General features: G+C 41.3%; 3 protein-coding genes across 5 annotated transcripts; 1 reads left to right on the top strand and 2 right to left on the bottom strand.

Moving 5' to 3' along the window:
* Window positions 1–39: 39 nt before the first annotated feature.
* On the top strand, window positions 40–16,860 carry atp7a (ATPase copper transporting alpha). Of its 2 annotated transcripts, XM_068324921.1 has the most exons (24): window positions 40–298; window positions 396–443; window positions 1,210–1,331; window positions 2,613–3,108; window positions 3,412–4,134; window positions 4,308–4,520; window positions 4,620–4,783; window positions 4,981–5,142; window positions 5,305–5,381; window positions 7,507–7,729; window positions 7,899–8,132; window positions 8,814–8,905; window positions 9,198–9,325; window positions 9,784–9,938; window positions 10,021–10,155; window positions 10,374–10,568; window positions 11,021–11,203; window positions 11,316–11,529; window positions 11,678–11,824; window positions 11,918–12,060; window positions 12,185–12,388; window positions 12,811–12,928; window positions 13,000–13,102; window positions 13,202–16,860. In XM_068324921.1, exons 3-24 carry the CDS (start codon window positions 1,212–1,214, stop codon window positions 13,473–13,475), a joined length of 4,503 nt encoding a protein of 1,500 aa, XP_068181022.1. In that variant the 5' UTR covers window positions 40–298; window positions 396–443; window positions 1,210–1,211; the 3' UTR covers window positions 13,476–16,860. The 2 variants fall into 2 exon arrangements, with proteins under 2 accessions (XP_068181022.1, XP_068181023.1); XM_068324922.1 differs by lacking the exon at window positions 396–443.
* Window positions 16,861–17,046: 186 nt separating this feature from the next.
* sfxn1 (sideroflexin 1) lies at window positions 17,047–23,683 on the bottom strand. Of its 2 annotated transcripts, none has more exons than XM_068324923.1 (11): window positions 23,585–23,683; window positions 22,013–22,182; window positions 21,757–21,927; window positions 20,160–20,258; window positions 19,972–20,047; window positions 19,701–19,786; window positions 19,418–19,545; window positions 19,284–19,333; window positions 18,982–19,031; window positions 17,522–17,569; window positions 17,047–17,383 (listed from the first exon to the last, which is right to left on the bottom strand). In XM_068324923.1, the coding sequence occupies exons 2-11, from the start codon at window positions 22,174–22,176 to the stop codon at window positions 17,287–17,289; spliced, it is 969 nt and encodes a 322-aa protein (XP_068181024.1). In that variant the 5' UTR covers window positions 22,177–22,182; window positions 23,585–23,683; the 3' UTR covers window positions 17,047–17,286. The 2 variants fall into 2 exon arrangements, with proteins under 2 accessions (XP_068181024.1, XP_068181026.1); XM_068324925.1 differs by lacking the exon at window positions 23,585–23,683 and adding an exon at window positions 23,440–23,539.
* Window positions 23,684–24,354: 671 nt separating this feature from the next.
* LOC137602477 (serine/threonine-protein phosphatase 2A catalytic subunit beta isoform-like) lies at window positions 24,355–27,551 on the bottom strand. The gene is made up of 7 exons (XM_068325242.1): window positions 27,231–27,551; window positions 26,502–26,711; window positions 26,205–26,378; window positions 26,036–26,125; window positions 25,460–25,621; window positions 25,262–25,380; window positions 24,355–25,126 (listed from the first exon to the last, which is right to left on the bottom strand). The coding sequence occupies exons 1-7, from the start codon at window positions 27,330–27,332 to the stop codon at window positions 25,054–25,056; spliced, it is 930 nt and encodes a 309-aa protein (XP_068181343.1). The 5' UTR covers window positions 27,333–27,551; the 3' UTR covers window positions 24,355–25,053.
* Window positions 27,552–27,916: the final 365 nt, after the last annotated feature.

The raw sequence follows: 27,916 nt of genomic DNA, 5'->3' as shown, positions 1-27,916 counted from the left end.
CACTGGAGCCGTGTCGTGTGGAGCAGTGGATGACGTCACGTCGGCATGAGAAGAAAGCAAACCAAATCTACGAAGCTGGGCTTCGTGACAACAGTGCAGGGAAGCTCTTACTCCAACACTTTCTTACTATTTCACTAGCAGTGGAATAATAAGCACAAACGTGTGCGTTTGGTTGTTTGTAACCTACGATGAAAACAAGCTAGCTAGCCTGCTAGCTCAAGACTAATGCTCACCGCCAGTCTGTCTGCCAACCTCAGTAGCCTCAAGCTATCCAGCTAGCTACATCCATTTGAATCAGGTAAGAGTTGTATTCTTTTCATGCTAGCAGTGGGTGTGTTTGAACTGAAGGTAGACTTTTAAGAAAATAAGACGAGTTTTTCTTGTTCTCCCTTCAGCGGACCATAATTGAAGAGATTGTGTGTCGTTTTGATCATCAGCAACAGGTTAGAACTTAAATTTTACCAGAACAAACGAGCGTTACTTAGTCCCTCCATCCCAGTGTGAACTGCTTTAAGGCTTGTTTAACACAAATTATGAGTCTTTGTTGTTGTTTTGTTACTGAGTCGCTGTCACCACGAGTAAAAAGGTGAACTTCATAAGGGTTGTATAGCTTCAGATAAACCTTCCAGATAAAACGTGACGAACATAGGTCTCACTCTGAAGGAGGACCAGGATCAGGTTGACTTACATTTTCTGGTGAATTTCCATTTGTTTACTGAAATCAAAAGTCTATACTGATTTATAATCTTCTGTCAAATCCAGTGTTTCTTTGTGGACGCATTTAGAAAGGTTTTACTGACTTTGATATTCAGTTTTGTGTCGTTTGATTTGTTTTTGTACATCTGTCAAGGAGATAATCTTCACAATCGTTAGTTTTTCTGTAAACAGTTTTACGCAAGAACATAATTTCCAGAAGCTGGGGGAGTTGTTGGTCTCATAACAGAGAAGAACCTTTGTGTTACAGTTTTGAGAGGATCCAGACAAAGGGCTGTCCATGATTTTTATTTTTAACTTGCTTTAACAAACCCTGAGGACATTGGTGATGGACCTGTCTCGTTCCTTTAATTAGGATTTAACTTAATTCTGATGATCTGTTAGGCCTCTGTGAGCCATGTTCTCCACTAAATGCCTGTCTACTTCTTTTTTCAAACACAAAGATAAGCAGATGCATTTTCGATGATAAATTTTGTCCTTCCTCTGTCCTTTCAGTCATGACAGACAAAGTCAATCTGTGGTCCGTCTCCATCGAAGTGGAGGGGATGACTTGTGGCTCCTGTGTCCAGTCCATAGAGCAGCGTGTTGGGTCTATTCCTGGAGTTACACATATTAAGGTACCAGCAGTATCTGCTATGATACAAGTGCAGTTTTACATTTGGTGTTTTTAATTTTTACATCTGTACAGAACTTGCTAACTTCCTTTTTTTTTGCGTGGTGCTCCTTGAGAATCCCACAGGTTTCAGTATTAGATTAATTTAAGGCTTTTGGCCAATTCAGGATAATGCAGTTTGATTTCTACCTCAGTCTTTCACCCCCTGGACTAGCCGATCTAATTTAAACCCCTATAACCCCAACGGTGCCATGAGAGATTGAAAATGGCAATATTAGTGATTTGGTGTTTTTGTTTATTGTGGCTTTACCCCTCAGGCTTAAGTTAAATGAGAGAGTAATGTGATTTATCCAGTGTAATTGTTCCAGATAGAGCACTGCCCTTTGCGGACAGCAGGTCGATATGCCGTCTGCCCAAACAGAAAATTTGTCTCTTCAAAGGTTTTAGCTACTACACCATTTGAAGTTAATCTTTTTAAACATCATTTACAAGATGAGGATCGGTTTTACTATGTGCATCCTTGCGCCATGCCAGGCCCTACCCTGTGCCTCGTTTGCAGAAAATGTTAAGCCAAGTCACTCTCATTTCCTATTAAACCCCTCACTGTGCTTTGTTACTTGTGGTTGAGTCAACTGACCTTATGGGTGTCACATGGTTTTCTCTTGTTGAGCAGGAAGAACTAAGACCAACATGCTGACAGAACAATCTGTTAAAGGAAATGGTTCACAAAGTCATGTAACTTTTTTTAATTGAATATAGTTGTGTTTTTTAGACAATGCAGAATCACAGCAGTGCTGTTAAACCACTACTGGAAGAACTGGGTGATATGGAGCTAAATGTTCATTGTACAAAGAGTCAATTGAAACTAATAAAAGCATTTGTGCATCCTAGAAATATATTTTATGCCTGGTGGCAAGAGCTGAAAAGAGACTATAATTTCCATGTAAAATACTTAAAACTAAGGGATAGCTAGGAGAGCGTGACTCAGCAACATTCTTCCATTGCACTACACCAAACATAACTTCACCACAATTTTCTGACACTTTCGGTTTTCTTTTGAAAGCTTTTTGCAATTTCATCAAACCAGATTTTACTAACCCATACACTCTAATCTGACTGGCAGAACTTCTTATGACTCTTCATTAAAGGTTAATTGCATGATTGTTGTTATACTAAAACACTCAAACCAAGTAAGCAGAATATACAATTTCTTTCACATTTTAGTCACATGTTATCATAAAAGTCTTGACATACATTTAATCATGTCTAAATATTTATTTTTTAGGTGTCCTTAGAGCTAAAGAATGCATCTGTCATATATGACAGCAGCCTACAGAGCCCAGAGTCTCTAGCAGAGGCCATTGAAGACATGGGTTTTGAATCCAGTCTGTCAGAGTCAAGCATCGTCGCACCAGTCTCCACAGAGACCCAGCTGATCCCCACCTCACATCTGACACCTGCAGGGCAACAGGAGGCTTTTGAGAAATTATCCCGTGTTCAGGGAGTGCTTGATGTCAAGGAGAGCTCCAACCAGACGGGGCTCACTGTTACCTTTATTCCTTCTGTGACATGTTTGAATCAGATGACTGAGGTAGTGGCCAGCCTAAGAACTATAGAGAATTCCACACCCATCAGCCCCACTCAGGAATTGTCTCCATCACACACAAGTGTAAGTGGGGTTTCACTCCTGAAGTTTTCCATTGAAGGAATGACCTGTCACTCCTGCACTACTACTATTGAGGGGAAGATTGGAAAACTGAAAGGGATTGAAAAAATCAAAGGTGATTCACTTCCTTTACCTGTTTGTGGGCTTGCATTTTTGTGTTTTATTAGTTTGTGCTAGAACTGATGTTGTAGTAGTTATTATTATACATATTAAACATATTACAAGTCAGAACATAACTGCCATGTCATTGTTTATGTCTTCATCCATTGTTCTGTTGACGGAAGTCCTTTTGCTGGATGGTGTGTAGTCAGAATTACAGTAGTTTTGTACAGTCACTTCCTGTCCGAGTAAATATTTGATTTCCTTTAAAATCCTGTATGCCTTGTGTTTTTTTAATTTATGTATTTATTCTCCACAGTTGTTTTGGAGACTCAGGAAGCGACAGTATTGTACTTGCCTTACCTCATCACTGTTGAAACCATCATTGACCAGATTGCTGTGGCTGGCTTCAAGGCGTCAATCAAGTCCAAGCCCCGCCCCCTGCAGCTGTCTTCCAGCGAAATTGAACGTTTTGTTGATTCTCTAAAACCAGCCGTGTCTTCACCGTCAGAGGAGACAGAAGTCTTTATCGACACAACACCGATCATGCTCAGGGTGAAAGGCATGCATTGCAATTCATGTGTGGTCAATATTCAAGATAATATCTCTAAGCTGCCTGGGGTGTCGTCTGTAGAGGTCTCACTGAAGATGGAGAGGGCCTCCATCTGCTATGATCCTCTAAAGATTACAGTGGCACAGTTGCAGCAAGCAATCGAGGCACTTCCTCCAGGAAACTTCCGGACTCAACCCTGGGACTCCTCTGGCCCTCTAATGTCTGCTTCCACTCAAGCCAAATCAGCTTCCTCACAGCCTTATTTTACCCAGCCTCTGGCATCTGTTGTTAATATTACCATCGAGGGTATGGTATGCAACTCCTGTGTTCAGACCATCCAGGGCATGATCTCCCAAAGGAAGGGGGTGATATCAGCTCAGGTCTCTCTGGCTGATCACCAGGGGCTGTTTGAGTACGATCCTCTCTTGACTACACCACAGGAACTGAGGGAGGCTATAGAAGACATGGGCTTTGATGCTTTCCTACCTGGTGAGAATATATGTGAACTATTTGTTGAGTTAATATTTTCACATGGTGAAATAGCTACAACAGCTTTATTCTGTTCTCTGAATGCTTGACCAGTGTGTGTATTTGAACTGTAAGACCTACACATCTTGGCTAACAGCAAATGGCATTTTCAAACTGTAATCTGTTCTCCACAGAGACTAATTCTCTGCTGCCTGAACCAGATCACAGTCTCTCAACATCTTCAAAAATATTGCCTGTAAAAGACAAGGACCTGGACAGTGACCTCCATAAAGATACCACCAAAGGGCTCCATGGAGACACGCACTCCAAATGCTACATTCACATAGGAGGGATGACTTGTGCTTCCTGTGTGGCAAATATTGAACGAAACCTGAAGAATGAATCTGGTCCGTAAAAACAAATATTGAAGTTTTCTTTCTGTGAGTATGAACTGTAATTTATTGCTTTGATTAGGAACTAAAAACATGAATTTCCCTACTGGCCAGGTATCTACTCAGTTCTGGTGGCTCTGATGGCCAGTAAGGCAGAGGTGCGTTACAACCCTAAACTTGTCGACCCTCTGAAGATAGTGGACTACGTGGAGGAGCTCGGCTTCACTGCCTCCGTTATGGAGAACCATGAAGGATCAGATGGAAACCTGGAGCTAGTGGTGAGTCCATTTAGGGTTCTATTGAATTCTGATTGTTTTACCAAGAAGTTTAAAGCATGTTCATCAAAACCATAAATGTACAAGTTAAATAAAACGTTTAACACCATTTTGAATTGATGAATTTAATCATTTTTGTTCATCACCTCCACCCTCTTCAGTTTGAATCTGTTTAACTGGTGATCTTCCCTTTCTTCCAGGTAAGGGGGATGACGTGTGCCTCTTGTGTACACAAAATTGAATCAAGCCTCATGAAGGAAAAGGGAATTATATATGCCTCTGTTGCCTTGGCAACTAACAAAGCACACGTTAAATATGACTCGGAAATTGTAGGACCGAGGGACATCATCAAGCTAATTGAGGTAATGTTCTGCCTGTCACTTTTGTATTCGATGAGTTTTATTCAGCGGTGTTTCTTGTAGATGCTAGATACAAATGAGAATTTGCCACATTCTTGGTAGTTTTCTATATGAATTGTTCAGCAAATGTATGAAAGTAATCGGTAATTTTACTGTTATTTGTAGAGTCTGGGATTTGAAGCATCTTTGGTAAAACGAGACCGAAATGCGAGTCACCTTGACCACAGCAAAGAGATACGACAGTAAGTCACAGTTTGCAACAAGTGACATCCCTGAATTAAACATTTTACCCTAACCTACACATTTTTGTGTTTCTGGCTTCCTGAAAATTTCGTTTTTTGTTTTGCAATTATATCTCATCAGGTTTTAGAGATGTGTACCTAAAAAGGTATACAGTGCACCGTTGTTCCTCGCATTTAAAGCGTTCCAGGAACCACACGCGATTAACAAATTCCGCGATAGAGCAACAAACTATGTATCTTATTATTTACGGTAATTTAAACGTTTATGAACTCAGTATGGGGACATACTGATATTAAACCACCTGCTATCTGTATTTCCTTTTCACACACTCTTATCGACTGTTTAAAGCACTTTTGAGTCTCACGGAAGTCCGAGACTCAAAGAACGTAGCGCACTTCCGGATGCCGTCAGCCAACAGAATGCTTGAATGGCATCAAGTGACTGCCCTCCAAAAATCCGCGATGAGTACAAAAGATGAGATTTGACCTTGACTAGTTTTCTCAAGGTCAAGGTCATCGTCTCATTTTCATCCCCTTTGCCGCCCGAGTAATGTGCTTTTTGTTTCATCTTTCTATCTGCAACGGTTGAGAAGATATTTGGTGGACGAACAGACGGATGGACGGACGAACACACAAACACTGACAATTACAATACATCACCGCTTAACGGGATGTAATTACTGTAATCAAGCCCTGTTTTGTGCTACTTGGTAAATTCTATCAGTTCTAGCTTTGTCTCCCTTGCTTCAAATATTAGTTGAAACACTGCATTGCCTTTTTTTTTTTTTTTGAACAATGACTTATTTCTTCAACAGTGTTAAGAAGATAATTCTTTTATGAGATCTTGTACCTTCAGAAAAGTCGGGGGCACATTTATGATGCTCTTTTACCTCCTCTCCTTGCCTGCTTTATAACCTTCTGTACTGTATGTACAAAAATTCCTCAGGTTGTTGTGTTTATTTACTATGCGGTAGTACTGATAGTTAAGGCACCTTTGAGGATGGATTATTGTAATTTCCACCAGTGTTTGTTGAGTGTGTTTCCTGGAGACATTTGTTTCCATTTGCTGTTGTGTAGTTGCATAAACCAAGCCTATATTAATTTATGTTGTGCTCTCTATTGACTGATGAACATAACTAAGCAAGGTGGTCTGACCCCCCCCTCCCCCCTCCATTCTGTTTTTTCCCCCAATTACAGTATTTTGTCTTCTGGCGACAAAAGTTTGGATCACCTTCTGGTACTTTATTTTAGGTGTTGGTTGAAAATGAATGACAGATTCATTTCGTCATTTGCTGAACTGGTTCTGTCGGTAGAGATTAAAGTTTTGAAAGGGAAACACTTGATGTGAGGTGATGTTTGTGAATGGCTGAACTGGTTGGATGTGTTTCTGCCTTAAGCAGCAGATTGAATGCACATCTCTGAGTATCTATCGTCATGACAAAACTAATCTTTACTGTTGTGTTTTATAAGTGTAGTCCTACATTTTACTTTTCATCCTGGGGGAGGGGTTAGGATTGGTAATCAGAGTGATTGGCCTGCCTCTTCTTTTCCATTTCCTCCTGCTGGTCATGTGTCAGTGGCGCTCATTATGCTATCTGACAGGAAGCCAGGGTGAAGTAGGTTCTGTTCTGAATTTCAAAACGTCATCTAGTGTCTCAGAATTAATTTTTAAAAAAGGGATTGTGTTGACATGGAGCTTTTAATTTCTATCAAATCTTTGGATCCATTTGCAGACCTTATATAGTTCATATTGTCCTTCTTTGACACACACTCAAACACAGATGGTTGCAGTTCAAGGACCTCAACTCACCATCAAAAGAAAGAAACAACACTTCTGAACCCAAAAGCCTCATGATATCTCTGTTATATTCTGTCATTCACACATTTACTCAGACCAAAGGGTCTGAGTAAATGCTTTGACCAGGGACGCTCCGATAGATCCAGTCATAGAACCACGGACTTCACATAATTAGTAGACCCACCCTACCTCATGACAGCCACAACCTCCCAATGCCACATAAATGTAGAAAGCAGCATGTCCAGGATTATATTGATGTTCTAGTAATAACCAATCAGGAGCCTGTTCCAAACAAAATAGTCGCTCACTTTTGTTCTGATCTTTCAGGTGGAGGAAATCCTTCTTGGTGAGCCTGTTTTTCTGCATACCTGTGATGGGTATGATGACCTACATGATTATCATGGACCACCAAATGAATGTTTCGCATCAACACAATTTCACAGTAGATGATCGCAACCACTACCACTCCACCATGTTCCTGGAGCGACAGCTGCTCCCAGGCCTGTCTATCATGAATCTCCTCTCCTTCGTCTTTTGTGTGCCTGTACAGGTAAATCACTACCAGGAAACACAGGAAATCAATACCAGGAAACAAAGAATCAAAATATCACCTCAGACACATTTTTTTATTTCAAATGAAATTCATGGATGTCATCCTCTATCTGGATAAAATGTTCGATGAGTGAATTAAAGCTTTTCTGTTTTTTCCTCTTGTGTAGTTTATTGGAGGACGATACTTCTACATTCAAGCCTACAAAGCCGTCAAACATCGATCTGCCAACATGGACGTGCTAATAGTTTTGGCTACATCCATAGCCTTCACGTACTCACTGATTGTTCTAATAGTGGCCATGGGAGAAAAGGCAGACGTAAATCCCATCACCTTCTTTGACACGCCACCAATGCTCTTTGTCTTCATCTCCCTGGGACGTTGGCTGGAACAGATTGCCAAGGTTTATATGATTATTATTATTGCTATGCAGGTAGTCCTCAACCTGCTAACACAATTGGTGTCCGAAAGGCTGTCAACTGAAGTGTTTGTATGTCAGTATTTATTCAATTTCAATTTAGAATTGCCATTTGAGGTCATTTATATGTCATTATTACTCAAAATAGAAAAGTACTATTCCTTAAGCCTTACCAGAAAAAACAGGACATAAAAACAACACATAACTAGAACCAAGGCAGTCACAGACTGCAACATCCCGCGACACACCTGAATTCAAAATTTTATCCTGACCTACTTGCATAGGTCAAAGATCAAAGCCAGTGCTTTGATACCTACTGCCATAGATCAAAGTAGCACCTTTGAGCAAAGCTGTAGCTTTGATCTACGGTCTTACTCACAATGGCCTTCTCCCTCGTCTTTCTATCTTATCCGGTTCCTGAGTGTACAAAAATAGAAATTTGATCTTGACCTAGTTTACTCGAGATCAGTAATGTGCTTTTTGTTTCATCTTTCTATCTGCCGCGGTTGCGAAGATATTTGGTGGACTTATTTCATATCTACAAATGTTCATAAGTGGGATGTTTGTATCTTGAGGACTGCCTGTATTTGATCCATCCATCCATGTATTTAATGTCAGTTGAAAAATTTTCATTAACTTTTTTTGTATTTGCTTTTTTCCATTCAGAGCAAAACGTCGGAAGCTTTGTCCAAGCTGATGTCTTTGCAAGCAACTGAGGCCACAGTGGTCACGCTTAGCAGTGACAAGACCATTGTCAGGTAATCACTGTTTGCTTTGCTCCTTTATTTCAAGAACAGTTCATGTCTTTTATTATGTTTAAATTGTATTGTACTATATAAATACCTGCAGTCAGAATGTCAATAAAAAGGTCTAAAGTTCCATCAAACAAGCAACCTGCAAACCATTTTTGATCATTAGAGAACAAATGTTGTTCAGGAGGTTTGTGTAGAATTACTGCTACAAAACATTACATCACTACTTATTAGTAGTGTTGTAATAAGTCTTATTAACACTATTTTCACAGTTTTTTTATTTGTTTTTATGTTCCAGTGAGGAGCAGGTGGATGTTGACCTGGTGCAGAGGGGAGATGTGGTGAAAGTTGTTCCTGGAGGGAAGTTTCCAGTTGATGGAAGGGTCATTGAGGGAAGCTCGATGGCTGATGAGTCTCTCATCACAGGTTGGTAAAATTATTGGTTAGGGGCACACAATCATCATTAGTGGTGTTAATATGCTATTAAACTAGCACAAAGACATTTGAGTTGCTCCCAAATTTACTTTCTAGAGATATCTGACTTCTAGTTCCTGTAACATTTTAAAGGCTTTGGTATTCAAATGGATGTGAGAGGCAATGAGGCACAAACCAGTCATATAATTGACATCAGCTACTCAGAGGAGTCAAGTTTATGATATCACAATGCAGACAAGGCATTTAGGGAGAAAAAAAGACTTATTGTACATACACAAATAAAGTATAAAAGTTAAAACAGGTGAATCACTTTAAGCTAGATTATTTGTCAGGACCAGCAATAAAAAAAAAAGCTAGTATACTATTTGATTTGTGATAAAATGCCAGCGTTGGCGACAGATGGTCTGTTCCTGTTTCCTGCTGCTGAACAGCTGTTGTTCTGTCTGCAGGTGAAGCCATGCCGGTGATGAAGAAGCCTGGAAGCTCTGTCATCGCAGGCTCCATTAACCAGAATGGCTCTCTGCTTATCAGTGCTACACATGTTGGCATGGACACCACATTGTCTCAGATTGTCAAACTGGTGGAGGAGGCTCAGACCTCAAAGGTGAGTTATGTGCTGTGAGATCTGCTCTACCAACGTAGACAGAAATCTCTCATGTGCTTCATTTCTCACATTTTCTTTAAAGGCACCCATCCAGCAGTACGCAGACAAAATCAGTGGCTACTTTGTGCCCTTCATCGTTGGAATATCCGTCCTTACACTAATCTCCTGGATCATCATTGGGTTTTTAGACTTTTCTCTTGTGGAAAAGTACTTTCCTGTGAGTCTTTTGTTCATTCTTGATATCTGACTGTACCAAGCTCCTCATAAAACCTCAAGGCTGTACTTCAATTCATCTGTAGTCTTAATTAACTGATTCAAAGTGTTAAACCTCAGTAAAAGCCTCTGCTTCTTCCATAGTAACAACGATTTCTCAATGAAGATGAGATGAAAAGGTTATTAAAATTTGAATTAAACATTCAAGCATCTTCCTTGCAGGGCTATGACAAGAGCATTTCTCGAGTAGAGGCAGTGATCCGCTTCGCGTTCCAGGCCTCCATAACAGTATTATGCATCGCCTGTCCCTGTTCCCTTGGCCTAGCAACCCCAACAGCTGTCATGGTTGGCACGGGGGTCGGAGCCCAAAATGGCATCCTGATAAAGGGAGGAGAGCCACTCGAGATGGCGCATAAGGTGTGTTCATGATGATGTTCTGACACCTCTACACAGTCACACTAATATGTAACAAAACTGTCAAGTTAAGCACACGAGGAAGTAATAATTCTAACTAGAAAGCACAAAGAGGACACAAACCTCCAGCGACGCAGCATATTTTCACTCTTGTGTAATTGCACCTAAAATCAATAGTCTGTTGTTTGTTTAACAGTCGTGGCCTCGATCATGAAAAGAGCTACGAATGGAGCTTGGAACTGTTTTATTAGTTTGATGTTTGACTAGTGGTAGTATTCTTCAGGATGTAGTTATCATATATTACTTTTAAGAATTCAGATATTAGATAAACTTTCTTTGTAAAGTAATTTGTTTAAAAGTCACTCAGATTAAAATGTGTATAAACATGTCAGATTCAATCTGATAGCACTTTATTTGATCATTGATTGATTTGTTATATTGCCTTTTGTGGGCAGGTCCATTCTGTGGTGTTTGATAAGACTGGAACCATCACATATGGTACTCCAAAAGTTATCCAGGTTAAGATGGTTGTGGAGGGGAACAAGATGCCTCGTTCGCGACTGCTGGCCATCGTGGGTACGGCTGAGAACAACAGTGAACACCCTCTTGGAGCAGCCATCACCAAATACTGCAAACAGGTTGGTCTGCTACCTCAACTGTAACACCCACACAGCCTGCAAACCTTTCTTGTTGTGGAGAAATTATCCACCTGACCTACATAGTGAAGTAGGCATTTCTGTTTACCTGCAGGAACTTGGCACAGAGTCTTTGGGAAAATGCACGGACTTTCAGGCCGTTCCAGGCTGTGGGATCCGATGTCAGATCAGCAACACAGAGATGCTTCTGAAACAGGCCGACAGCGACAGTGAGGATAACAATCAGCGTGACAGCGTCCTTGTTCAGATCAGTGACACCAGGATGTCTGCCAGTTCCCATCCACTCATCATGGACCCACAACCTCTAAGTATGTTGGGCGATGTAGGTTTAACATTTATTTGTAGGACTAGCATTTATTTCTGTAGTTTCCTATTTGCAGGAATATATTTAATAGTAAATTTAGAGAGCAAAATAAATGTCTTTGACTTTCTAACTTGAGTGATCTCTGTGTGAAGGCCTCGTCCAGACGGCCACCTATGTTGTCCTGATTGGCAACAGAGAGTGGATGAAGAGGAACTGCCTGCAGATCAGGGCAGATATCGATGAAGCCATGATGGATCACGAGCGTAGAGGACGCACCGCTGTCCTGGTAGCTGTGGACAGTGAGTAGGACGGTCCAGCTTGAAGTCTAATCTTTGTTCTGTTTGTTGATGTGGAAACTTTATAGAGAAATTGTTTGTTTGATTTGTGTATAGATGTCCTGTGTGCGATGATAGCCATCGCTGACACAGTGAAACCGGAGGCTGAGCTGGCTGTCCACACTCTGACCAACATGGGTCTGGAAGTCGTGCTGATGACCGGAGACAACAGCAAGACTGCACGGGCCATCGCTGCTCAGGTATGAACAACTTCTTTTTAAAACTATTCTATTACTTGTCCAACAAAATGCAAAGAAATTTTTTTTTCCGAATATCTCATTAAGGCCTAGGGGTTTGTGTGTCATGTGTCGGTCTCCTCCACAGGTGGGCATCCGAAAGGTGTTTGCTGAGGTGCTTCCCTCTCACAAGGTGGCCAAGGTGGAACAGCTGCAGCAGGCAGGAAAGAGAGTAGCCATGGTGGGCGACGGCGTCAACGACTCGCCTGCCTTGGCCATGGCTGATGTCGGCATCGCCATAGGAACCGGAACAGATGTGGCCATAGAAGCAGCAGATGTGGTGTTGATCAGGGTGAGTACGGTCTATATGAATACTATATGAATACTCAGAAAAGATCCCTTGCCACTTGCAGCTCCTCATTCCCTTCTGCTACGTGTGTAGCTAATCTGGGTTACATAAACTGAAATATGCAGCAGGAGGCTCAGGCATTCAGCAGGACAAATAAACATCAAAACTTTTTTCTTCCAACACTGAATGTGTTCTGTCCTTGATGCTACAATATAAACATAAAATGGAGCAACAAGGTAAAACATTACATTTATAGGATTATCTGAACTCTGACATTGTTTTGGTTCATGGTGGGGGTCATGGGGGTTCCAAGAGAAAATATTGAAGGAGTTTATCATGAATGTTAATTTCAGTCAGTCAGGCCACAATTTATTATACATTAAGATTCACTGATTTGATCAGATTATTTTTTGTCGTCTCTGTAGAACGATCTGCTGGATGTGGTGGGTAGCATTGATCTATCTAAGAAGACAGTCAAGAGGATCAGGATCAACTTTATATTTGCACTTATCTACAACCTGGTTGGCATTCCAATAGCTGCTGGTAGGTAACAGCAACCGGTTTGTTCAGATATCATCTGATCGACTTCCGCAGTAACACGTGTCCGTTCTCAGGTGTGTTCCTGCCCATTGGTCTGGTGCTACAGCCGTGGATGGGTTCTGCTGCGATGGCGCTGTCATCCGTCTCTGTGGTTTTGTCTTCTCTTCTGCTTAAATGGTAGTGAGACATTTTGAATCTTTAAGGCCTTTTTTTATTGTGCTTTGTCTTTCACCCATTTGAAAGATGTGTGTATTCATCTTTGTTTTCTTCTTTAAGTTACACAAAGCCCAGTGCTGAGAAGCTGGAGGCCAGGCTGGGTAATAGCTGGCGGCAGGGCAGCCTGTCCGATGTCAGCGTTCATATCGGCATCGGTGAGATGCGTCGTCCCTCCCCCAAACTCAGTCTGCTGGACCGCATCGTCAACTACAGCCGTGCCTCCATTAACTCCCTGCGTTCTGACAAGCACTCACTCAACAGCATGGTGCTCAGCGAGCCTGACAAGCACTCCCTGCTGGTGGGGGAGGCACAGTGCGAAGAGGAGTTTTGCTGAACAAGGAAGACTCACTGACAAACATTGACTTTTCTACATTGAAGTAGAGAGTAACTACAGATAATGAAGGCCGGACCACGCTGAGCCCTTTGTATCGACCCATTCATCTGCAGTAGGCGCCCAAAGGCAGTACTGACGAATGAAACGAAAGAAAGTGTTTTGGTTTGTTTTTTTCAAGACAACCTAGCTGATGACATGCACTTGAGAGCAAGCTTGGGTGAATCCCCCTCTTTCAGTATCAGGCTGCCTTTATTGAGTTGACTGCTGTCATGCTCACACGTTAGACAAGCATTTGAACCTTTGACATGTTGAGTTGCGAGGGCTTGAAGCAGGCGTCCACGTCCAGGAAGCAGGAAGACGATCTGCTGTGGTCATTTGCTAACACTTCAACATGTGTCCAAAGATATTTTAAGTGTTGTCACTTATGGGATCACACACTATGGACTCATATTTAAAAAACAAAATCTTACATTTACTATAACAATAAAACTTTGTATAATTATGTTAGAGTATTTATATTACCTTTATTTATCTTTTTTCACTTGAAAATGCAGTTGTGTATCCCCAAAGCCCATTTTCCCAGACTGCGTAATTATTGAACACACTAATGTCAAGTTTCACATGTTACTGCCAATATAAAAGCAATCTTGGAAAAGTCCACCACATTCCAAAGATGACACTGAACTGAGGTCACCTCAGACTTCAGGGGTAAAACACAGCGTGGAGTCTTGATTATAGATGCTCTAGTTCTGATGAAATCACTTCAGCTTTGGCCGATGACATATGTCTTTCAATAAAAGGAAATGTTCATTGTTAAATATTTACAGATGCTGTTACATGGATGACATCATCCAGAGAAAATATTGAGCTACGATGCAGTTTCTTATAAAAAGGCTAAATTGTAGACGCGTATGTGCCGTTCATTGCACCAGACAAGAGAGTGTTACTTCTGTTCAAGACCTCTTTCAGTGATAGGACTAATTTCTGTTGTATGATTCTCTGTAATCACTGCACTCAATCCAAGAACAATGAAACCCAGGGAAGCAGAGAACAGTGCAGACAAATCAAAACTGATTGCTTCATAGTCACATTGTGTGACTTCCTCTGGTAAAATTACGAAGATTGTTTTCAGCGTCACTCCAATCAGGTCATTATCAGTTCAGATGTTTCTTTGTGATAGTGGAGAGCTGTGTGTTTGTCACCTTCTCTTGATGTAGAGATCTCAGCCAATCTGCTGTTTTTGTGCATTGCTGTGGAAAGCTGTCCCTGTGGCTTTATGTATGTATGCACTCAAATTAAGCCGGTCCACATTTGAAGTCTTTGATAGCTCCACTATGTGCCTTGGAATAAAACTCTTGCAACCTCACTCAACCGCGTCGTTAAACCAGAAGATAGCGCTGCAGAACCACAAGCTGCACTGAAGCATCAAACACCATGTGCAAGATTTGGACTTTATTTCACCCAGTTAGTCAGAACATCACATCACCCTGCTTTACTGCAAAACAATCAAGTACCATTTTTGTCATTATATTCCTTTAAAAAAATATTGAGTGTAATTATGCAAACGACTTATTCCTCTTTTTTGATATGTCTTGGGTTTGGCTGTAGTGGCATTCCATTTAATTTGATCGAGTGAAGTCTCTAAGCAGTTATCAGAAATTTAATTTAATATTCTTGTTCATAGATGGTAGAACCAACAACCATCTTCACCAAAGGGATAGTCCAGGAATTCTCTTTTTTTTCCTTGATGCAGTGTATCGAAGAGCACAATCAGGAAACGGCTGGTTTAGAGAGTTCTAAATATGTGCAGCATTTTAAAAGTTGTAAGATTTAGCTTTTCTGGAGTAACGCCACAGACAACTGCAACTGGAAAAGGCTACATTCAGTTACCTTGAACACTAAAATATTAAACACCGATGAAAGAATGGCTCCTGACGAATGTCTCTGAAAGCATTGAAAATGAAAAATAAAATTACTTATACATCAATGTCAGAATACAGTATATTAAACATTAAACATCTCACAGAAATTACACAGCATGATTAGCAAAAAGATATCATGACATGTCAACGTTTACGAGCATTTGATTTAAATAATTTCCACTTTCCACTAGACCAGATAATTAAAACACACTGGTTATATACCAATACAGTACTTTTTTTTTTTTTCAAATCAAGTTGGTTGAGGTGTGTTAAATACTGCAGCTAGGAGGTTGTGTGTTCTTCACTCCTCCTTTGTTTTAAAATGACCAATGTTAAATACGTCTGATTTTTGCCTAGAATTTAAACTTCACACAGTAAAACACAGTTGCTGTCAATGTGGAACACGTGAACAAATCTGCCAAAGAGCATAACAACACTGCCTTCTGGTGTCACTACACAGCTCACAATAATTGTGCTCACACATACCAGATTGGCGTTATCAACAGAACCAAGGTTACGACTTCAGGCTGTGTCTGATTTAACCGCTGTGGTATGTGCAAATGTAAACAAATCTATTTGCAATAAATACAGTGTGTACATTTGTCACTTTAACAACAATGTGCATAAAAATAATCAAGGAACTGATAATCAGTTAATATTTAAGCTGAGAAACTCCTCGGGTTGAGGTCAAAGTGATTCTGCACACACTTTTTTAATGGTTCTATTGAACAGGTTCATGATGGAAAAAAACATATTTTTGGATATCATCCTAAAACTGTTGGTCATTTCCTCTAATAGCTACATCATACATAAGCGTTTGTTTTTGTGTCTTATACACACACACTTAAAAATAAAACAATTAATCTGACATCTAAAATGTGTCATCTTGTGCTCCAGTAATGGCCCCATTCTTGGGCAGCTACATTAAGGTAGAAAGGAGACACCCTACGAATCTTTGTAGAGCACAAATGAGTCTCTAAATTTTGGTGGTATCAAATACTGGGATCATAAAATCCTGGATGAAGTAATAGAGATTATGGATTACGTGTGAATCTGTGTGTTTTTGCTGAAGTTTTAGTCACTGTTTAACTCTCCTGAGTGTAGCCTCTGTGTGACGACTGAAAGTTAATACTACGATACACACTGAAAGTTAAGACATTAGATAGCACCATGTTGGCCAGTTAATGGTTGTTACCATCATAGCATCACATTTTGTAGGGTGGATCCCTGGAGACGTGTTGTCACTTATTAACCATTAATGATTAGATGTCAAGGAGGCCTTTGGCAAAATACACTGAAATGAGTCGAGGTCGTCATCAATTGGCTCGAGTACAGTTTTGGCAAATGCACGAACTAAAGAGGTCTTTGTCTAATAAATATCAAAATATGATTATAGTCACACTTAACACATGAGGTGTCTGTGAATCTCATACGAAGTCAAGAAAGAAAATGATTTGGTGATGATATATAATAATAAATATCTAACTTACAGAAAAAAAGTTCATCTTTTGATTTATTGTATTTAATCTGATCTTCATTTAACCAGGAAGGTCAACAGAGGACCAGTTCTCATTTATGATGACAACCTGGAATTTAAAGCAACTTTGTATGAGACCACTATACAGTACCAATTATGATGAAGACTATACTTCCCTCTTGGCCAGTTAGAGACAGTCTTCTCTGACTGGGACAATAAAATCAACAGTCACATTGACAAAAGCAAACTTCTCCTGCCAGGCTGAGAGCAGTCCTTAAATTTCCATGCTGAATGGTTAGAAATGAGAAAACACAAACTTAACTTTGGCACATTGAATGAGGAGAGTTAGTGAAAGTCGAGGACGGAGCCCTCGGCTGGGTTTTGGCAGTATTTGGGTGACGGGGCTGAACGCTCATAGCCCTTTGTTGAAGTAGACTCTCTCCAGTCCGGGGTGCTCGGCACGGATTTTCTCCTGAAGCTCCGACTCCAAACGGGTGACGGACATGGAGCTGGATCCGGGAAGGAATTGGAGACATGCGGTGGTCAATGGAACAAAACATGAACGCTTTTCAGCAGAAATGTGCAAACATTTATTTGAAGAAGGGGACGCAGAGGTTTTGTTACTAATATCACTGAGTCAGACTCACCTCTTCTGAGGGAACAATGCACAGCATAGTGGCGTGGCAAAGACCAGGCTGAAAACAAACACATCAAGTGAACAAAGTCATACAGACAGAACACGCACAACAGTGAGTATAAACATTTGTGAGTAAAATTCAAGACATTCAAGATTTACAAAACAGAAATCAAACAAGTGAGCACCACATTAAACTGACATAGAGTAACTTGAAATTCTGAAGATAGGTGGTAGGTCTGTCAGCAGGAGCACATCAAACCAGAATAAAAAATCCACAAGAAAGGAAGAAAGAAATTAAAATTCATGAATCTGGAAAGGACTACAAAGTTATTTCTAAGGCTCTGGGACTCCACAGATTCATAAGGAGAAATATCAACCGCGAACTTTCCCAGAAGGCCACACTTCCAATATTTGTTCCATATTTCCTTCATTTGATGATTGTATACCAGTTAGACTGTGTGCATTTATTAATATTAATGGTGTATTATTGTAGTGTCTTGAGTTCTTCACACCTAAAGACTAGATATACACTTAAATAGGCCTAAAAGAAAAAATACTAAGAACATAAGTCAATTAAAGGAAGAGAATTTGTATAGGCAACAGAAGGTCTTAGAGATTTGAAATGGAAATAACATCTAACAGGGCAAACCGAACATTAAGTGTTTATACATTTGTCTACATGTATGTACAGTATATTGTGTTATTCTGTCTGTCCTCATTATATTAACATTCTGTCAGCTCATTTATACCCCACTGGGTTGTGATGTTTGTCTCGTCTGTTTAATTATAACTACTGACACAAACCTAGGAATTGGTTCTAGCTTTCTGTACCGTCTGCAGTTCTATAAAAATGAGAACCGTGAAATGGCGAAATTAACAATGCTTATAAAATAATGTTGACCGCAATATTCTGTGGTGTGTGGTTTTAGCCTACCTCGAGCAGTCAGGGAAACAACAAGAACATTGTGCAGATACAAACATATGGTCTGACCACCACTGTGGGGGGTTACTACCACCTCACTGATGTCAGAGACTGATGTCAAGTTATTGGAAGTGTTTGTTTGCAGTTGTTGCTGTTAAAGACACCACTGGCTACAGTATTGTATTTGGGAATGAATACCTTGTCACACTGGTGATTTTGGTACACTCTTTTCCCTCACTAAAATTATTATTTAAAAGATGCATTTTGTGTTAACGCAAGTTGCTTTTGTTTTTATATTACACTTTTTTGAACACCTGGCAATGGAGTACAGAACAATGAACTGAAAGAGCTGCATTATATCACCAAGGAAACGAACAACAGCTAATGAAGACATTTTCTCTTGAGACGCATCGCAATAACTTCAAAAGCTTTCAAGTGGCATCAATCTTGGAATAAATGACATTTCATATCTGTCTGATGAGAAAATAGGTTGAAATTTCAAATGAATTCCTCTTGGATTATCAGCTGGACCATCTCTGACGACTCACCAGAATCCCACCAGACTGACTTGAATAGGTGCACTCATCCATGGGAACCTCTGAAAAGACCAGGCAGAAATGGGAATGAGGGACACAAAAGCATTGGACGATTCTCTGAGTGCAGTGGCCTCATGTCCTCAGCGCTTTTCATGTGTCTGATGTGTGATTATTAGAACAAACCAAAGTATAGGAAAAAAAAAGTAACCTTAATGGTATTTTAAATCTGTGATGATGATGTTCTTGCAGCTAATGCAGCTCCTGCACTGCACTTTGTATCTTAATGAATGAAACAAGGTCAAAGTTTTTCCTACCTTAAGGAAGGCCTTCTTCTCCAAATGGTTCATTAAGAATGGGGGGATAGCTGCAAAACATATTCAATATCAATACATTTTCTATTGAAAATATAAAATTAGGTACATATTATCCTGGGTAAAGACATTCTTACCCATTCCTGGGGAAGCCATGAGAATTCTGGAGACTACAACCTGAGAGATTGCCTGCTGTGCAGCTTTTGTTGACTCTCCTAACCTGTTGCCATTCTCATCTGTTATGGGAATGCCGTGTTTAAGCTCTCTGAAGACAACAGGGCAAAACAAAACGAATCAGACAAATCAAATTTGCTTCAACCAGTTATTGTTTCTGTCAGGTCAAGGCCAATACTCAGTGTCTACTGTGGACATGGTTTGAAACAATGATGTACTCTGAAGAGTACACCTTGTAATCCTCACCGTTGTCTCATGAGTGGAATGTTGATACAGTTAGCAGCAGCTACAGCAGCGAAAGGAACAAATCGTCCAATCAGGGGTGAGATGTGCTACAGCAGAGGAGAAAACGAAGGAAACCAGTCAGGAAGAAACATATCCTTTGGTTCTGGCTCTAAATAATGTTTGTCTTCTATGACAAAGACTATCTGTGCAGAGATTAAATGAAGTCGGCACACTGATATGGTTCAGGTTGATACCTTAAAATGAAGTAGAATGGGGTTAGATGAACTGATACCTTTGTTAGTGCATTTAGTCCTAGAGCGGTGGCAACCGCCCCTGTGGTGGCAGACACATAAGCTGTACCAAGCTGACTGCAAACAGAAAGCTCAAATGTCAAATCATGGATTAAACTGCACGCAACCATTGAATTAAAAGGGTTAATATGCGTCAGTGTCAGTGCCTACATTGTTTCTGGGACCTTACCTGACCGTGATTGGAGCATCACCACTCCTGTTGGTGTAGTTTACTATTGCATTGAAAGACTGGTTAATCCACTGCCAGAACAATACAGCTGGAGTTGTTCTGCAAGGTTAAAAACAACAGAGTAATGAGGAGGGGGGGCCACAGAAGAAACTGCAGTTCACACCGGGACACATTGCACTGATAATAAACCATAATTAGAAAATAATAAACCCTTAACAATCAGAAAATAGTTTCTGGTGTCCGAACAATGACCAAAATTATGTTTTCTCCTGTTTTGACTGTCAATAGAATTATGTAAAATCCACATAAGTCGGGGTGTCCAAACTTTTTGTCAGGAGAGCCAGATTTGATCATGTGAATGTGCCCGGTGGCCACCAGTCCCTCCCTATGTCACCTCAGTACGTATGGCAGGTGTAGTTGGAGAGCAGTGCGGAAAATGTCAGGTAGGTGGGAGTGACTTAGTCTCAATCACAAACAGTTTAACTTCATAGCGTCTGCTCACACAAATATGATGAGCCAAACAAGCTTAACATCTTCTACGCGAATGTGCATCTCTGGAAACTTCCACTGATCCACCTCCTGGTACAAAGAAGTGATTTGAGGGTGTGGCAGCATCACTCTGTCACCTGAAGCTCCATCAGCTCCATCAGATGAGGTGGAGACTCATCAGTATCGCCCCCATGACGCCCCACAGAGCTGGACAGTGTGGCTCAGGGATCCATTACTGACAAGTGTCTCTGGAAATGTTGTATCTTTGTCCCAAAGGCCTTGATGTGTGCAGCTAGTTGTTTAACTACCACATCTTTTCCTTGAAGGCTGACATTCAGCGCATTCAGAATCTTTATGTCAACCAGAAGATACTGTATACTGTAATGTTCACCTTCCTCCTGGAAGCTGCAGCTTCACTCTCAACTTTCCAGTTAAAGACTCAGAACAAACATCCTGTGAACACTTGCACAACTCTCTGGAGTCACGACCCCTCCCTCAGTGAGTACCAGAGTACCAGCGTCACACAGCCCAGGCTGTGATTGGTCCATCGGTCAGCCTTCTTCTTCTTTGAAGGTTTACAGTAGTTGACAGACGTGTTACACAAAGCTGCCTCCATGAGTTAAGAAAAATAACTGCGTGTTCTGTTTGGTGGTCGTATGGTGGGCCGAACAGATCACGGGCCGGATAAAAACCGACCGGACTTTGGACACGCCTGACTTAAGGGATTTGCATGAAATGTCGTGGAAGGAAGGTTTTTTTTTTTTAAATTCTCAGAAAATTCTCTCAGGGACCTTAAAAAAATCAGACACATTTAGGGAAGTAAATCAAGGAAATTTAAAAAAAACAACTTAAGATTGGCTGAAGACCTGATAACAAATAATGTTAACAATGGCACTGATAGCATCGTAAGCACGACATTGTCCAATAGACGGATCCGGAAACCAAGCAATTAAACATCATAATTTTATATTATTTTACCTGTGCTCATTAATGTCAAATGAAGAATCTTTCCTATTGTACTAGTCTCAGGAGTAGCAGCACAGTTTAACAGGTTAGAACTGTGAACTCCAACACACCTGGCTGATGGAGACTTTTTACAAGTTCCTACCTGTAAAACGTCATCATACACCCAGTGATCGTCATGTTCATGGGGACTTGTGCTGACATGCGACCAATCAGGATCATCTTCTCCCCAGTGTCGGGATGGAAGGCTGAGTCAAACACATACTTGGCTTTCCAAAGCTGATCTTCTGTCAGCCCTGGAGACACTATACCTTGCCTAGGAGACAGGTAAGGAAAGGCAGGTAAGAAACGTTAATTCCGTTCCTGGAGAACACCTCGTGTGCAGCTGTGGTCCGGTTTACCTGTACTCCGTGATGATTTTGTGTGCGTGTGCCAGTTGTTCATTAGTGAGGAGGACATTCCTGGGGTCTGTGACGGTAAAAAAATGCTTGGCCCGTCCTATAAACGTGCTCTGGTCCCACCGTGGCTCCTTGATATTTATGGAAGTGGATAATTCTGCTGCCATCTTTATCTGTTGAAAGGAAAGTTGGCAATTATATGAATGCACACAAAAAAAAAAAATACACAAAAAGAATTTTACAGGTCAAGGACTTTCAGTTGTTCTCATTGGCAGTAAATGCATAGAGGCAGGAATGGATGAAGCCCCCTTTGGCTTTCCATCCTGCTTATTAAGCATTATGTTGCCATGGGGATGGCTGACCGAACACACAGGGGTTGTGAAGCATTAAATTGCGCAAACCTATTGTGAGCACACACCAACCCACCCCCCCCAAACCCTGTAGTAAAAGCAGTGGCATGCCTTGTGAACAACCAGCGGGTGAATAAATCATCATGTTAAACAATGAATTCTCATTTTGCAGTGGGAGAAAGTGGGAAAAAGTGTGTTGGATTTTATTATCACCATCATGAATTGCACAATGCAAAACCGGAGAAGACCGGCCTGCGTGGAATGAGACGCTGCGATGCGTAAACATCCTTCCGTTCGGACTCCTTTAACCCAGATTTCAACCAAACCAGATCTCGGGTGTATGAATCATTTTTATTTGATAAATTCCACACATGACGAAATTGTTCCTGAATTTTGCTGTAAAGATGGCTGCTGGACGCACAAGACCGCGCTCAAAAGCCGCTTGTGTTGGCAGAGATGGACAGTGTGCTGCAGGAGACATGCGCTCACTTTGAATTGATTAAAAAAAAATAAAAGAAATCCACGGGATTCTCACGGGATCACAGCACACATCCTCCTCTGAGGTTGTTGAATAAATCACAAGCTGGATGTCCCCTGAACGGTGGTCGTGAGTGAGTTTCTGCCGTGTGGTCCCCGCAGATAGCAGCAGGCTCACGTCTCATGAATGTGGTGCCAGCGGGTTGAACTTTGGACCGACACGGACTCTGATCCGTGGACCCATGGGTGCCTCTGCTTACACTCACCCAATCACCGGCAGCCAGCATGACCACCCATTAACCTCACCACCAAAAACATCAAACACAAGAATCATCTCAATCTCAAAACGAATAGTTCACCCTTTATTTTGTCTTGGATCTGAACTCTGCGTAAAACGATCCGAACACGCTCCCTGACTTGATTCGGTTCGTTTTCTTCCTCATCGACGTAAACCAGTCAGATCTGGACTGCATAGGGAGACATTTTTGCACATGAGCAGAAGGACTTTCGTGAAGAATTAAAGGCCCAAGTAACATTTTTACGCGATTAATTGCACACATCTGTTAAACCCATAATTGCTCCGCTGTGCGTCCCGGACTCAACTAGTACCAGCCTGCTGCCACATCCACACGTCCAGTGGGGTTTTCACGAGGAGCGTGTCCTGCAGTTTCCCTGAAGTCACGGATCCACGCAGCTCCTCTCCAAGCAGACGTTTATAAATCCTTAAAAACAAGAATACACTACTTACTGGACTGAGAGCTCCGGCTTGTCCACAGCGCGGTCCCTTAGACGCAGCTGACAGCTAATTTTCTCTGGCGCTCCCAGCAGCGACACAACCACAGCCCACCTGCGACCGGAAGCAGCTCCGCCAAAATAAAAGCCCCAGCTAAACCCCTATCCTCACAGGGAGATGTTAGTGGACGTGGTGAAAACATTCGGTTCTAAACAGGTCCTGACATGCGTGATGCTTCTCCAGCTCTGTGTCGAATGATTAAAATTGTAGGTAAGGTAGTGAAGAGACGAATTTCAGTTTAATTCCACTACGTCGTTGAAGTCGACTTTTATTTCCTGCGGCGAGCCGCGGATAACTTCCGGTATCTCACGGAGAAATTTGTGACTTGATTCAAAGAACAGTAATTTAATGACTGATGGAACTTTACACGATACTCTATAATCAGCATGGCGATGTGTATGTGTCGTGAAAATAAAAATGGTTTAAAATATCAATAATCATAATGATAAACTATAGAAAGCTATAAAATAAGAGGGACGTTTACTCCCCTTGGGACTGGCTGCAAAACAACAGTCCTATTTCTTTTAGGTGTCAAAATAATGACATAATAAATGTCTGTAACAAAAATAATTTTAAAATAAATGGCTCCTTAACTTTTTAGCATAATTAATTATTCTTCTACATACTCATTAGAATTGTTGAGGTGGCTGTTTCCATCTAGCAGTGAACAATGAGAGAGAATACCACAAACTACCTAAAGAAAATACATGATGAAGAAATTTCAGTCTTTATTATTTTGTATAGCTTTAGCTGCAAAACATTTTTACAACTGATGTGACTTGTCCCAGTATTGCTGAATTAACTTAATTATATGAATTCTCAGAAGAGACAGAAGAGCACAAGGAGAGCTATTTACATCATAAAAGAATTAAAAAATAATGGTAACAATAAACAAAGAAAATCCCAACAACACATTCTGTCCATGCCACGTGGAAAAATGTGAAAAATCAAATATGAAAGTGCAGAGACAATAAAATTCATATTGGACATCTTAACTTCTGTGTTCACAAAATAAAATGTACTTCAGTTTGAAAAAGAAGAGCTGACATTGTATTCACTGCGTCCTTTGATTTGAGGCCATGCCAAGTGAAAAATGCAACTTACATACTGTATATGTCAACAATCTGCTCGTCATGTACACACCAACGCCAAGATGACTTACATTTAGTTGTTATTCTCAACATTAGTTCATTCATGTTTCCTGGTACACCAGCAGGTATGTGAAGGTATTATTCTTAGTAGCAATCTTTTCTAGCAATAATAAAAACATCATGCACAGAGAGGAAATATTCAAATGATGATGGACTTCAGTTAGATGTGGTAGTTTCATTGAGGTTATGGCACACATTTTTAGGTCCATGTGGTTATGAACACTATTTCTCTCAATCCTCTGTGTAGCCTTGTTCCATCCTTACCGGAGATCTTTACAGAAAATAGTCTGGCGTACGCCGTGTCACGTGGGGCTCTCCTCTGCGTGGTGCAGGGTCAAATTGTAGGCTAAGGCAAACCAAGGGCAGAATTCATTATGAACTCACATTTTAATATTAATTATTACTTAATGTGCAAAAGGTCCATGCAAAAAAAGAAAAGAAGATATGTTTATGTCTAAATAAAACAAGTATTTCTACTTACAAGGAATATTTCAACGTGTCATCAAGCTCCATAATTGCTGCCTGGTTTCCACAACGGTAACAATAATTTGGTGCACTGAAGATCGTCACTACATTGCGGTCATGGCACCAATTGTAACCCTAGATTGACACATTACCACATGCTTACATGCTGTCTGTTTATAATTCACAACAACCCCAAAAAATGTAAGTACTGTACCTCCATCACCAGCTGGTGGGCTCTCGATACCAAAGTCAGGCCATTTGCATGGTTGAAGGTCTCAGAGATGTCCTGCCCAAAGGTGTAACCAGCGCCACGGGGTGAGATGCCCCAGCCACCACGGTCATCTGGGTCTGACCATAACAAATCACACATGGGTCCCTGAAACATGGAGGAAACATTGCTGTTAATTATGGAGTATACGCAAACAAAAGAGTGTTTCAACTAAAGTGCTTCAAATTCAGATGAGACCAAGAAAATCTGAAAATATACACGGGAACCATAGTAGTTTGAACATTTTCACTAAACACTCATTTTAAAGGTTAATAAACTATTGAAACTGTGTCTTTGATGTTTGTTTTTCTGATCAACCATCTGATTTCTTCACTGTGAATATTAATGTAATAAATTTATAAATGTGCGTATAGCAGATGACAAAATTCATTGCAAGCAGACTTGGAGCCACAAGCAGCATAATTCACAATTTAATATTCATGTTATGACAGTAAATAAATGTAAGATAAGTGTTTGTATTTGCATGGAGGCTCCTGTCATGTCTGCGTGTACTGAGTTTACCTCATGAGGAACCTCCTGCAGGCGATCCAGCGCTCTGATGTGTTCCAGTGTGTCTATTGAAGGAGACAATCCTCCATGGAGGCAGAAAATCTGACAGGACAAAAACAAACTCACTGAAAAACGTCCTTACAGCATTTCTGTCATGCCATCTGTAAATACAGAACCTCACCTGGTTATCCACTAGCGCAGTCAGGGGCAGATAGTCAAACAAGTCTGTAAAGTACTTCCAAACATTTGCATTTCCATATTTCCTTAAGCATTCATCATAGAAGCCATAAACTTGTGTGATCTGTCTGCTCTCGTGGTTTCCTCTGAGAATCGTGATCCGCTCTTGAAACCTTACCTACGAAGAAAGTAATCATCCACATTAACACCACCCTTCCCCTTGCAAATTCACTTCCTGACCAAGGTATGAATTATGAACTAGTTTCATCCATCCTAACATGGTTGGACATCTTTCTTGTACCTTTAGTGAAACCAGGAGAGTAACTGTCTCCACAGAATAGTAGCCTCTGTCAACATAGTCTCCCATGAAGAGGTAGTTAGTGTCTGGAGATTTCCCTCCAATCTTGAACAGCTCCATCAGGTCATGAAACTGACCATGAACGTCTCCGCAGACTGTCACCGGACATCTCACCTCCTGCACGTTGGACTCCTTTGTTAAGATCTCCTTTGCCTTAGAATATGGGACCACAAAAACACAAGATAATGCTGACAACCACGCACCACAGAGTATGGCGCAGTGTAGGACTGCGTAATAATTTATGTTTTTCCCATAAAACAGAATTTAAGTTGATTGCAGTGAATATTCATCCTTTTTCCAATTTAATACGTATAACATTACAGGAAATGGGGTTTGCTACGTAGTGTCAGTGCGCTCCAGTGCTGAAGAGGCACCAGGAGTGGGCGTAGCTGAGGAAAACATATTTGCAGCCATGCACCTCCATCTTCTTGGAAGAGTAGTCTTCCATAACAATGTATTAAAGCAACAGCATCCAGATGGTGTGCACCAAAGCAAGGCCCCAGCCATCCATCCATCCATCCATCCATCCATCCATCCATCCATCCATCCAGGCAGGCGTCATCGGCACTGTTACGACTGACTATTCATCATGTGAAACAGCCAAACCCCTCCGTTAGCGCGCAGAAGGCGGATGACTCGCAGCTCTTCCCCGTCCTCCTGCGCAAAACTCACCTTTTCACACAGGACTTTAACCTGATTCTCCGACAGCTGCTTGCACTCGTTCAGCTGTTCGATCCATCCGTCCAACTCCTTGGTGAACGACTTGTCATCCATACTTGGTTCGCCGACAGCTACCGAGACGAGCGGTGGTTGAAATGCCGCAGGAAGCCCGTGTCGTTCGGTGTGATGGCCCAGCTAGGCTGCGTCCCAGCGAGCTGTGGTCATTCGCAGCCTGCGTGGAGTGTATGCGCGCGCGCAAAGGGAATGCGTCAGCTGCCCCTGCGTCCCCTTCAGTCCGCTGCCACCGGAGTGTGTGAGTTCACGACACACTCATTTACTGCCCCCCCCCCCCCCCCCCCGTGGTGTCCTACAAATTGCTGACCCAAACCTGTAGTTTCTGCTCCAAACCCAGGAACCCAACACTTCATATTAAACGGAACACCTGGAAAGCGTTTCTGCGTGTGTTAAAATGTGTTACATGGCAGTTCCATCCTTAAAGCACCAGGTTATAGTGGCTCCGGTTTGTTTTTCTGTTTCATCCCTATTCTACGTATGTTTTCTTAAAATCTCGAAGTGAAGTTTGATGGTTGATCTGACCTCTGCTGGACCAAACCGGAACAGTAACGATGACGCGTCCAGAACGCACCATTAGAACGTGATGCTGTTAACGGTCTTGCCAGGTTTAGTAGTAATGAAAT

Source organism: Antennarius striatus, chromosome 10 (assembly GCF_040054535.1).
Source record: "Antennarius striatus isolate MH-2024 chromosome 10, ASM4005453v1, whole genome shotgun sequence".
Lineage (NCBI taxonomy): Eukaryota > Metazoa > Chordata > Actinopteri > Lophiiformes > Antennariidae > Antennarius > Antennarius striatus.
This window is presented reverse-complemented; position numbering and strand designations above follow the sequence as displayed.

Excerpts from the sequence above, each read along its gene's own strand:
- sfxn1 (XM_068324923.1), bottom strand. The coding sequence starts at position 22,176 with ATGGCAGCAGAATTATCCACTTCCATAAATATCAAGGAGCCACGGTGG. Across the intron at positions 19,787-19,971 it reads GACTAAATGCACTAACAAAG|CACATCTCACCCCTGATTGG; the intron begins GTATCAGTTCAT and ends CCTCTGCTGTAG. Across the intron at positions 17,384-17,521 it reads GCATTGTTCCCTCAGAAGAG|CTCCATGTCCGTCACCCGTT; the intron begins GTGAGTCTGACT and ends TCCCGGATCCAG.
- LOC137602477 (XM_068325242.1), bottom strand. The coding sequence starts at position 27,332 with ATGGATGACAAGTCGTTCACCAAGGAGTTGGACGGATGGATCGAACAG. Across the intron at positions 25,381-25,459 it reads CCCACCAGCTGGTGATGGAG|GGTTACAATTGGTGCCATGA; the intron begins GTACAGTACTTA and ends GTGTCAATCTAG. Across the intron at positions 25,127-25,261 it reads GACACGTTGAAATATTCCTT|CCTACAATTTGACCCTGCAC; the intron begins GTAAGTAGAAAT and ends GGTTTGCCTTAG.
- atp7a (XM_068324922.1), top strand. The coding sequence starts at position 1,212 with ATGACAGACAAAGTCAATCTGTGGTCCGTCTCCATCGAAGTGGAGGGG. Across the intron at positions 3,109-3,411 it reads AGGGATTGAAAAAATCAAAG|TTGTTTTGGAGACTCAGGAA; the intron begins GTGATTCACTTC and ends TATTCTCCACAG. Across the intron at positions 5,143-5,304 it reads ACATCATCAAGCTAATTGAG|AGTCTGGGATTTGAAGCATC; the intron begins GTAATGTTCTGC and ends TGTTATTTGTAG.